The sequence below is a fragment of the Uloborus diversus genome, unplaced genomic scaffold (genome assembly GCF_026930045.1).
Source record: "Uloborus diversus isolate 005 unplaced genomic scaffold, Udiv.v.3.1 scaffold_529, whole genome shotgun sequence".
Taxonomy (NCBI): Eukaryota; Metazoa; Arthropoda; class Arachnida; order Araneae; family Uloboridae; genus Uloborus; species Uloborus diversus.
In genome coordinates, this window is record NW_026558713.1 from 49,392 (window position 1) to 61,988 (window position 12,597).

The 12,597-nt window shown below is 32.8% G+C and overlaps 1 protein-coding gene across 1 annotated transcript in view; it reads right to left on the bottom strand.

The window, feature by feature from the left end:
• The window catches only part of LOC129233562 (vacuolar protein sorting-associated protein 53 homolog), a 57,490-nt gene that overhangs the window by 19,187 nt on the left and 25,706 nt on the right, over nt 1-12,597 (bottom strand). The window contains exons 8-10 of the mRNA XM_054867571.1: nt 11,827-11,905; nt 10,025-10,092; nt 6,489-6,561 (exon numbers count right to left, since the gene is read on the bottom strand). Of these exons, the coding sequence (XP_054723546.1) occupies nt 6,489-6,561; nt 10,025-10,092; nt 11,827-11,905 (220 nt within the window). The remainder of the gene's footprint in view (nt 1-6,488; nt 6,562-10,024; nt 10,093-11,826; nt 11,906-12,597) is intronic.

Consider the following 12,597-nt stretch of genomic DNA (forward strand, 5'->3'; position numbering starts at 1 on the left):
ACCTCCTTAAATGTTGAAACATCATTCCTGTAGTGATTTATTTGTATAAAAAGACCTATAACCCTAGACATACAAGTGTACCCTGAGAAAGAAGAATTCATAAGCTAATATACATCAGGGTGAACAAAAGGTCCTAACACCAGCCCTATGCAGTTATTCCAGCATAAAACCATTCTAACCGTATAGATGGGATAATGACATCTATTCAGTGATGAAAATTTTGTTTCCAGTTTCTTCTTTCTATAGTTAAAAATGCTTGCACAGTACTTTTCCTCCCCATTAAATACAGCAAAAGTGTTGTTTTAATCTAAGCAGAGCAGCCATTTTTAAATGCATTTGAAATTTTGTGCCAGACAATGTAACGTCAGATGAAAACTTTTGCATTGGTGCTCTGGATTTGGCCATTAGAGGGCGCCTGTGATGCAGGGAGTGTTATTGCTGCTAATTTGATAAGTGTTTTCTTACTATAATTTTTCATTATTACTGTCTAGTTTTAGGTTTTTTTACTTCACTTTATCATGTAATTTAGTTTTATTGTGTTTTGGGGGCTCATTTTTGCTGTTATTGTATTCTTGAAGTGTTTTTGCATTTTTTGGAGCTAAGCCTAACATGTGGTGATCTCCTGGTTTTTGATCTTGTGTGCTTTATTGGGTGTAGCAACTCTGTTTATTTACTGCTGTTTTTAATATTTATTCTGTGTTTTTTTGCATTTTTATCTTTCTGTTTTGCCTTTTGGAACATATTCACCGAGTAGAAATGGGTGTTATATGCATTATGAAAGAGGTAAAGAGTGGGAAGGGGGACAGGTGGATCTCTTGTGATTTATGTCATATGTTCTGCCTGTATAAGGGGGAAAATGAGTCTGTTTTTGAGGAGGATTATATTTGCACTAAATGTGCTGAACTCTCAGACTTAAGACTTAAGATGCTAGTTTTGGAAGCCCAGTTAGCATTAGGGTGTAAGCCAGTTGTAGAGGGTATAAATGTTCCAGAGTTTCAGGGGGAAGTTTCAAATGAGGAGTTAGATTGGGAAACTAAAGGTGTAATTTTGGGGGACTCTATGGTAAGGGAGGTGGGTAACACAGTTGGGAGAGTAAAGCGTAAGGTGGCTAGGTGTTGTTTACCAGGGGCTCGGGTAAAAGACGTTATGGTTGCTGAAAAGAAGGGAGTATTGAATAAGGAGGACATGGTTACTTTGTGGGTGGGAACAAATGATGTAGGCCACAGTAAAAATGAGGAGTTTTCTAGGGAATGGGAATCCCTGTTGGATAAAGCAACCAGCTTTTCGACGAATGTCCAAGGGGTTGGTTTGCTTCCCAGGTATGGAGTGCATAGGAGCTGGCTAAATCAACGTGCGAGGTGTATGAACTTGCTACTGAAGTCAATTTGCGAAAAGCGCAGTATCAGGTTCATTGATGTATGGAGTCATTGTAAACGGGATTGGATTGCTAGGGATGGCCTGCATCTGAGCTCTACAGGGGTCAAAATGGTTAGTAGATTAATTTTAAGGGCTTCGGAGTCAAAAAACTAAGTTGGAATGGGGGGAATGGTTCAAGCATCAGGTATCGAGAGAATGAAATTTTTTTGGGTATTGCTAGAAATGGAAATAAAGTGATGAACAAGAGTAGTAATGTTAACAATTGTAATTTAGGAAATTTCAGGGTGTTAAATAAAAGCAACTTAGGCATGCGCAAAGTTTTCTATACCAATGCTCGCAGTATTAGGAACAAGATGGATGAATTGAAAAGCATAGTTATGGATGAGAAGTTGGATGTTATTGGAATTACAGAGACATGGGCTACCGAATCTGATGCAGAGTTATTACATATTGCTGGGTATAATTTGTTCAGACAGGATAGAGTAGGTAAAAGAGGTGGTGGGGTTTTATTTTATGTTAGAGACAATTTTATTTGCAATGAATTGGTCATAAATGATAAGCCTACTGATATTGATATGGTTTGGCTGGAGCTGATGAGCAGTAAGGGCAAAAAGCTACGGTTTGGAAACATTTATAGGCCACCTAATTCAAACCAGGCACAAGATGAACAGATGTACCGTATTATTAGTGACATGTCCAGTAAGGGATCCGTTATCATAATGGGGGATTTCAATTTTCCGGGTATTGATTGGAATAATTTTTATTCTGGTAATGGCAAAGAAGAGGAATTTTTAAAAGTAATTGGTGACTGTTTCTTAGATCAAGTTGTAACTCAGGGAACTCGAGAGGAGGCAATTTTGGATCTAGTTTTTTGTGACATAGGTAGTTTTGTTCAGGGGTTGAGTGTAGGGGAGCATATTGGAGATAGTGATCATAACAGCATTAGGTTCCGGGTTAAATTTGAAGTGTGCAAAGATGATAATTTTATGTTTGTGCCCAATTTCAGAAACACTGATTTTGTTGCACTTGGGCAGAGCTTGAAAGAGGTTTTTCGTCAGGGTTGGAAAATAGCGACGTAGATCAGCAATGGACGGAATTTAAGGATAAACTTGCTAAAACCGTTGGGGACTATGTTCCATTTAGGAGAAAAGGTGTTAGTACCAAAATTTGGCCCATGTGGTTCTCCAGGGAGACTAAAGAAGCTCTTAATTATAAGCAAGCCACTTTTCGTAAGTTTAAAGAAACTGGTCAGAGTGCGGAGAGACTCCAGTACAGTAAGGCAAGGCGAAATTTTAAGTATTTGGTACGGATTCAGAAAAGGGAATTGGAGCAAAGGCTGGCAGATGACATTGATGGGAATCCTAAGAGGTTTTTTGCTTACGCTAATTCTGGGAAAGCTCGAAACAGTCAAATTGGGCCTTTGGTTGATGAGTATGGAAATTTAATCCAAAACGATAGGGATATTGCAAATGTTCTAAATAACTTTTTTTCCAGTGTGTTTAACGATAACTGTATCTCAACAGTTGACACTAACAAGACACAAGCTATTATACAGCTTGAGGATTTTGTATTTTCCAGGGAGGAGGTTTTATTTCATTTGAAAAAGATTAAAGCAACTAAAGCTCCGGGACCAGATAATATTTATCCAAAAATTTTAGTAGAATGTGCAGAGGAATTAGTGGATGTTATTTTGAATATTTTCAATGCTTCTTATAACTCGGGGACGGTGCCAGAGGACAGGAAGCTGGCTAACATAACACCACTCTTCAAGAAGGGGTCTAAAGGTATTGCTGGGAATTATAGACCTGTAAGTTTGACTTCGGTGATTTGTAAGATTTTCGAAACTTTGATCAAAATTAAGATCATGATGTTCGTAGAGACTAATAGTCTGTTGACTAGTTTGCAGTATGGTTTCAGGAAAGGTAAATCCTGTACTAATAATTTATTGCATTTCTACGACATGGTTACCTCAGCTTTAGATAACAAAAAATGTGTGGATGTTGTTTATATTGATTTTCAAAAAGCTTTTGACAAGGTACCGCATGTTGCTCTTCTCAGCAAGTTAGCTGACATTGGAATAGGAGGAAAAACTTTACTTTGGGTAAGAAATTGACTTACTGGTAGGAAGCAAAGAGTAGTTGTGAGAGGAAATCATTCTAATTGGAGTGATGTTTTAAGTGGGGTTCCTCAGGGATCAGTTTTAGGGCCTCTTTTGTTTATTATATTTATGAATGACATCAATGAAAATATTTCTGGAAGCATGAATTGTTTTGCTGACGATGTAAAAGTTATGGGGATTGTCGAAAATGAAGAACAAGTAAAACAGCTGCAAGAGGATTTAGATCATATTACTAAGTGGGCAGATAAATGGGGTATGGCAGTTAATGTAGGGAAATGTCAAGTGCTACACTTAGGTCATGGAAATAAGCGTATGAGATATCGTTTACAGGGTTCAGTCATAAATCAGGCAGAAAGTTCTTCTGCCTTTATATAGGAGTTTAGTAAGACCTCATTTGGAGTATGCTGTTCAGTTTTGGTCGCCTTATCTGAAGAAAGATATTTTTGTATTGGAAAGGGTTCAAAGAAGGGTAACTAAATTAGTAAGGGGACTCTCAGATTTAGATTATGATACCAGACTTAATAGGCTTAACATGTATAGCCTAGAGCAAAGGAGAGTCAGAGGGGACATGATTCAGTTATTTAAATTTATCAAAATGAAAGATGTAAATGGATTAAATTTTTGCGGGGAAAGCAGGACAAGGGGTCATTGTTTTAAGCTATTTAAATCTCAGGCTAACTTGGAAGTCAGGAAAAACTACTACTTTAGCAGGGTCGTGGGCACTTGGAATAGCTTACCGGAAGAGGCGGTAATGAGCAAGGGAGTGGATAGCTTTAAGAGGGCCATTGATCTTCATTGGGGACTAATTAATTGACTAGGACCAGCCTAGCTGGTCCCAGAGCCTGTTGCTGGTCGTCACATTTGTATTTGTATTTGTATTATCACATGTTTTCTAATTCTTTTTTGAATCACCCTGTGTATAAAAAATTGCTTAGTTTCAAAATAAAGATTGCTTAGTAGTCAAAATTTTAAAGAAAAAAAAATTACTTCTAAACACTTAGAAAAGTACAGAAAAAATGTTTAAAATATCTTCATTTTTATTTTTGACAAAATTTAGTGTCTATTGGAAGGGTGACACTAAAATAACAGTGTTCAAAATCAGAAGAAAGATTTTAGAAGAAAATAATAACCTCAAATGAAAAAACACAATATTTATTGAATTCAGCATCATGTTCAAAAATTTTCTGCAATAAAAATAATTAAAAATAGGAACATTTCTTGATGCATGCATGTAATTTCCTTCTCTTCAGAAAATACAACTTTCATTTGACTGATACTATGCTAAATATCATGTACATAGCTGCCAATCTCAAGATAAAAAACATAGGAGCACTTAATTGAAAAAATAGGAGCAACGAGGGTTAAAATAGGAGCACGAAATCATGGCCTGTGCCAAACCTTCCTTCTGTACCGTAAGTTTCCATAAATTCTAAGCACCTTTACAAGGCTTTTCTGAATTTTCATGTTAGATTTTCAACAAAACTACAACCAAGTTGAAAATAAAATTATTTTACGTTAAAAAAGGAACATTACGTAGATACATATTGAAAAGTAAAAAAAAAAAAACATGATTACTGCTTGATTTAATAAAACTGCAACGTTTTTTAAAAATATGCTTTTATACATATCCTACATGTATTGAAAATGCATTGCGTAAAAACGTAACTAAAATCTTTCAAATGACAATATGGCAACTAAGTCAAAAATTCATGTATAAAATTTTGAATTTATTGCATGAAAATAATTTAAAAATAAAAAATCCCCATGGAACTACAATTTAACTGCGAATTTTTAGCACATTCGTGTCCAAAGCAATAAGGATAAGATGAAATTTTAAATAGTAAAACTGTTTTTCATATTTCTCAATAAAATTGTCTAAAATAACCAAAAAAAAAAAAAACCATTTTGCAGCCCATTTTTCTTATTTTCATTAGTTTGCAGTTAAAAGAAACGCCCAATTCTGCTTTGTCTTTAAAAACGAAGGCACTTAAGCATCGTCTAGGTCTACTAACTTCCATCTTGTGAATGACCAAACATGGCGGCTACATTTTACACGTAGCAGAAATGCTCGATGAAAAAACGATGATCTCCGATCGACGCTCCCTCTCAGTGTTTATCCTGACACTAAGTTTCCAAAGCATCAAATTGTCTTCTCTTGTGCATAATTCCTGCCTTTGAGGATAGGGAAATTTCTTTCTTTTCCTCAAAAATCGAAAAGTGAACAAGCAAAGTCAAAAAAAGTTTTTTGGAATAAATCGGATTTTCGGAGTACGCAATAAAAATCGGAGAAACTCCGGGAAAAACGGAGCACTTGGCAGCTATGCATGTATTAACAAAAAGTTCAGTACACACACACAGTTACAATCAATGACAAAAATCAATACATAAATTAAGAGAGAAAATCTCAAAACAAAGAACTTAATTCATTACCAAGACAAGTTCTTTACTTTATACACATCATAAATAAGCAACACAGAATATAAATAAATGTGATTATAATGCAAAATTCTTGTTTAATTCATTTTGAAAACAGAAAGAAAGAAAGAAGATTTATATTAGGTTTATCATAACACACACACACACACACACACACACACACACACACACACATATATATATATATATATATATATATATATATATATATATATATATATATATATATATATATATATATGTTATTGAATACCATTCCTAACCCCCTTTCTTATCAAATAGGTACAGATTAAAAAATAGATTGAAGATACCTTATAAGCAATGCAGTTTTGCTATTTAGTTTTGTAAATGAATTTTACTATCAGGATGCCCTGACTAAAATAATAAGCTCAATAACCCAATTTTATGGATTAACTTGCTTTTTTATGATATTATTACTTAATGAGAAAACCACGGATATTTAATGAGTAAAAAGAATTGAAATGTATGGTTTACATACATAATAGCACTAAAAAATTTTTATGCACCAGAAAACGTTTTCAAAGGCTTAACTTACTTCCTGAGTTTCTTGATATAAATGAGAATATTCAGACAGCTGAATCCCAACAAACCATTTCAATAGTTCTTTCCTACGAAGCAGCATTAAACAGAAAATCATCATGATTGAGTAAACAATTTACATATAGACTATAGAAACTAAAACATTTATTAAGTACAGTAAACTTCTACAAACTACTAAGAATGAAGTTATAGCTCACAAATTGATTTAACTATTTTCATGAGAAATATGTATGTTTAGCAACATGACATCTTTTATCTAATAATTAAAAATAATACAACAGAACTAATATTTCAAAAAACTATTTAAATTCAAGGAATCAAGATATCAGAACATCATTTGGATGTTGCAAATGATAACTGAATACATTAATAACTCTGAATAACACATACAATTTTAAAGCAATATGACTATACTAGCAAAAATACCCGGCATTGAATTCATTTTGAAAAAATAGTAGAATTCATTTTGAAAAAATCGTTCAAATGGTCAGTAATAATTGTGAGAAACAATCGCTACTTTCTTTTGTTTTCTGTTTAACTGAAAGAACTCAAAACACACCGCTTTGACGTCATTAAAAATTGAGCTTCATCCTTACCCATAAAAGTAAGAAAGCAATAAGTATAAAGAACGAAAGAGTATTCATTTAGAAACGAAAGCGCAAAGTGAAGCATATAAAAATTTGAAGAATTTCCAAAATATATCTAACAAAAACAAAGATCACTAAAAAAAAACTGTGCGCTTTATTTACTTAATAGTACACACACAAAAAAAGAAAAAATGCTCTCAACTACGTTTACCTAAGTGTGCAAAAAGTGAGTTTCCAAATGTTTAAATGACTTTAGATTCATGTTTGCTCCAGAGAAACCTTGATTCAAAATTTACATTATGATTACTTTTAATGTTGCTGTTGTTAGGCAACGAATTTTCGAAACAATGGGTTTAATCTTTAATCATTTGATGTGGAAATTACATGACATTTACTGTTTTCAATCACGACGTTCTTAAACTAAGTTTTTTAGCAATAAATTATAGCCTAAGTTGCTCCCTGATAATGTAGCTATCAATGGTGAAAAAATGGCTAAAATCCGTCCAGTTGTTCTGAAGTTTACCCCGGACATCCGGACAGAAGTAGCCCTTTATGTATAAAGAAAAGGATGCAACTCCTAAGAAAGCAATAAATATCATGCTTGCTCCAGAGAGGCCTTGATTCAAAATTTACATTATGATTACTTTTAATGTTCCTGTTGTTAGGCAACGAATTTTCGAAACAATGGGTTTAATCTTTAATCATTTGATGTGGAAATTACATGACACATTTACTGTTTTCGATCACGACGTTCTTAAACTAAGTTTTTTAGCAATAAATTATAGCCTAAGTTGTTCCCCGATAATGTAGCTATCTATGGTGAAAAAATGGTTAAAATCCCTCCAGTAGTTTTGAAGTTTACCCCGGACATCCGGACAGAGATTAGCCCTTTATGTATAAAGACGTAAAAAAGTTTGCTACAAAAAAAAAAAAAATTGCAAGTTGAAATAAATCTACTGTAAAAACAAAAACAAATCAAACCAAAACAAAAATAAAAGTAATCCTACTCCAAATGCAAATATGTTACAATACATGGATAAGATGTGACTTTGTTTTAGGCTTTGCTTAAAGATAAGGTTTCCATCATTGTGTACGTTTTTAGTATAAAATATGTTGAACAATTACTTTTCTTAACTATATTAGTCATGGTGTATAAGAAAAACTGCAAATTTGTTTTGTTTTAAACTGTAATTTTGGAGTAAAAGCAATAGAGTAAAATCTGTTGTACACACAGAAAGAGGGATCAATGTAGTTTTACATGTTAAAGTTCAAATAGTACAATGCACTGTAGTTAAATTTAGAGCAATACATTTTAAAAATGCAAAATTAATTTATTAAAATAAAATCAACTAATTTTAATTAATGATTTTCTTTAAAAACTCACTTGATTCAAATCAATTGATTTAAATCAATGATTTAAAAAAATCACTTGATTTTTAATGATGATTTTAATCACGCTAATTTAAATCAACGAACCCTGGTTTTCATGTTATCATTTGCAGTTTCTCTCGCTTAGCATGGCATTGTATCAATACCATAAATAATAGTGAACAGCTTGAACAGTAGTGTGCCTTCCTAGAAGCAGAATATTAGGAGATCACGTTTTAGCTTTGTGGTCAGGGGTGAACTTACACAAAAAGCAGATTTGGCATTCGCATGGGGAAGCAAGTATTAAAAACTGAATTTGAGCCAAGAAATTTGTATTACATTTAAAAAAAATTAAAGCATGAAACATAGTGTAATAAAGCTCACATATATTTTTAATGCCTTCACAAGTGTGTTTTAAGCATTAGAAATATACCTCAAAAATTTAGTCAAGCATATTTTCAAACTTTATATTTTGAGTTTATAGTATTGTGGGGCAAAAAACAATTGAAAATTAAAAGTACTGCAGTTGAATGCTTTGTAATTTTCTTCTTTTTTATTTTTAAATAGAAAACGTAAATTATTATTACAAATGTTAAAATTCAAAACAATAAGAATTTCTTCTTTCGCTGCCATTTTCCATTTCATCCTTAGAAAGTTAATTTTCCCGTTGAACTGATCAATAAATAGTTCTTCACTGTTCTCATAAACATTTTATTCCTCCAAAACGAACTTTATGCCTTTAAAATATGTCACAGAGTATTTTCACACCTTGAAAAAAACCTTAACATTTCTGATTAAGCCCTCAAATATAAATATCATTTTTTAAATCATATTATTAATGTGTTAATTTTTTAAATTGAACACATAAATAACATGCTCATAAATGAATGAGCATGTTATTTATACGTTCAGTTTAAAAACCTGTCAGTCAAAGAAAATGGCAGACAGTCACTTTTGAGGGTAATAAAAATGCAAAAACAAAGAGGGAAAGAGATAGGAGGAAGCAGCATTAGTCCCATTGAAAAGGAAAGGCATTCGAGGAAATCTGCTCCCTGTTTGAGCAGTGCTGGATCTAGGGGGAGCGAGCCAGGGCTCTTGCCCCAGGCGGCAACTTCAAAAAAGCAGCGAATTTACTCAGATTATGCGTTTTTTCCATTGAAACTTGATATAGAAAGTGAAGGAAGATGGATAAGGGTGTCAGTTTCAAGATTTGCTCCAGTTAGGAAAAATCTAAGATATGGCAAAAAAAAAAACTTTTATAAATCAGTCTTATTTTTTAAGAATAGGCAGATTGATATTACTGTGTATAAATTAATTTTCAATTGCAAGAAAAATAAGTAAATAAATAGGTTTATACTGCTGTGGGCAGGTAAAGGACAGTATCTGCAGAAATGAGATTTTTAAAAAAACGCATTTTTGATTCAATACTAACAGGGAAATACTGGAATTAGATGGGTTTTTTGAGCTTTTTTTTTTCAGCAGAAACCAAATAATCAAGATTGTGCAATAATGCTTAAGAACAATAGATGAAAAAAAAAAAAAAAAAAACAGATACTGCCCATGGCAGTATACTTACTTAACTTTAGGTTCCAAAATTGATACAACCAAACATGCTTCTGCTAACTGTTGACTAGCTGTGAAGTGCTATGAAAAAAAAAAAAAAAAAAAAAAAAACTCATTACTAAATTGTTTAACATTAAGTAACAGCTCACAACACTGAATTACTTCTACGATTATAAATATCTTTACACTATCTATTCTTTTAAAATTCATCATGAACTGTTATTACCTAAATGTTTTATGCCTATGTCCAATCTTTACAGAATACAATGAAATGTATTTTTAAAATTATGTTACACCTAGTATTGTAGTTGGGGGGAGAGAAACACAGGGGAACACCATTCCTTGAAACATTTGGTTTATTATAGCAAAAAAAAAAAAAAAAAAGAAAGAAAAAGAAAACCACAACTTTAAAGGACTCAAACTGCCTTTCTTTATTACTAATAATAAAGCAGAAAGTCTCTCTGTCCGGAGGATGTCTGGATGTCTGTAGGATGTCTGTAGGATATCTGTAGGATGTCTGTGACGCGCATAGCGCCTAAACCGTTCGGCCGATTTTCATGAAATTTGGCACAAAGTTAGTATGTAGCATGAGGGTGTGCACCTCGAAGCGATTTTTCGAAAATTCGATGTGGTTTTTTTTTTATTCCAATTTTAAGAAAAAAACTATCATAAATTACGAAATCATCATAACGTGGAACCGTAACATGGGCACAAGCCAATTGGCGAGATACGAAATTATCATAGCGTGAAACTGTAACGTCGGTACAAGCCAATTGGCGAGAAAATTCACCATACATTATTTGCAAATATACAAGCGAACCAAAAGACCTTTAATTTTTCTATTACGGGCGAAGCCGTGCGGGTGCCACTAGTTTTAAATAAAATTGATGTATGCTCAACTATTAATCTGAACTGATTTTTTTGATTTAACAAAAATTTGACTACCAAGATATTTACACTTTTAAAATGTTGTTAACCCAAACATTTTTTTCCCACAACAGCACTGGCCTACTGGTTACAATCGATAAGAAATGCATTCAGAGCTTGAATTAGTAGAAGCTTTGCTTCATTGAAAAAAAAAAGGTGAAGTCTTCTCTAATGTGAAAGAAATTTTAAACACAGTAAAATAAGTGAATAATGGAGTTTTTTTATTCCTTCATGGAGCTTAGGTAAAATTATACATGTGACATTTTAATTAACGAAGTTTTTCTTATTTTCATTTTCTAGTGAGAAGGGAACTTTACAGGCACTCAAAGAGCTGTTTATTAATCTTATAGCACAAGCACAACTATGTGAGTACAGCTAGTTTGAATTTGAAAAAAAGCATGCAAGTATCGTGGAACCCTTGAGAACCCTCTAGAAACCCTGGAGTTCAATGGAAAACAATTAAAGAAATGCTGATGTCCATAACAGTGTAATAATTAAAAATACAGCATCATTAAAAGAACTATTCATGAATTTTAAAAATTGAATTGCTAATATTTCTAGATATATTGTGGAAACATCACACACAAAAATAAATAGGAGCAAATCTTAGTTTTCAAGAAAATAAATTGTTTACTTTGTTTGCATAAGAAAATACAAGTTACAAAATATTTGACCAAACAATTAGTTTACAAACATCAGAAATATGTCACAAGCAAACATATAATTTGAATTTTAAAACTTTATAAGTTAATAATCCATAAATTCAAATTCATATTTAAAATAATAGCATAAAAATTTTAAATAAAAATAATTGCACATTGCAAAATAAATTAAGTAATACTGTGGTTTTAATAAGACCAAAATATTAAGCAAAAGCAATTGCTTTACCTTAGAATTGGGACCAGCAAATGCATTTTGAAAATCACTAGTTATTTGAGAGGTTAAATCTGCTTTTATTTTTTGAGACCTGTAACAGAAAAACATCAATTTTACCAAATGAATATAAGCTTTGTGCTACAACATGATTAAAGTGAAAAACCATTGCAAATAAAGCACAAATTTTGAAGAAAATGCAGCATCTACCTATTTCAAGGTTACAATGGAGCCTTTTCATCCATGCAAAAAGCTCACCAGCACAACCAAAAGTCGCGAGAGAACTAACAACAACCACATGGACCCCATCGGTATTTATACCAAAAAGGGCCAACCAATAGGAATTCAGGACACAAGACATCAAACAACCAATCAGCAAATGACAATTCAATCCTGGGCTCAGAGCAAGGGGGAGAGACAACCAACCAGAAGCCAAGAGACAAAAAGAGAGAGAGAGACAATGAAGAAACCAAAAAAGCAATTATAAAAATTGCTTCCCAATATCATGGAAAAAATGGAGCGCTGGAAAAATCGTTGACAAGAGAATGAGAATTTTTTCCAATATAGTAAGCTTCCCAGAAATCAAGGTCATAAACCAAAGAACATTTATGAATAATCTTTGCAAATGAAAAATCAAAACAGTGGCCAGAAGTACAACAATACTGAGCGATGGAAGAACAAGCAAGTTCTTTACGTTTAAGGTAATTTCTCACGTTCTTACGTTTAAGGTAAGTTAACTTCTAAATGCCAAGACACAGAGGTAACCACCCTCTATGCTACCAAATG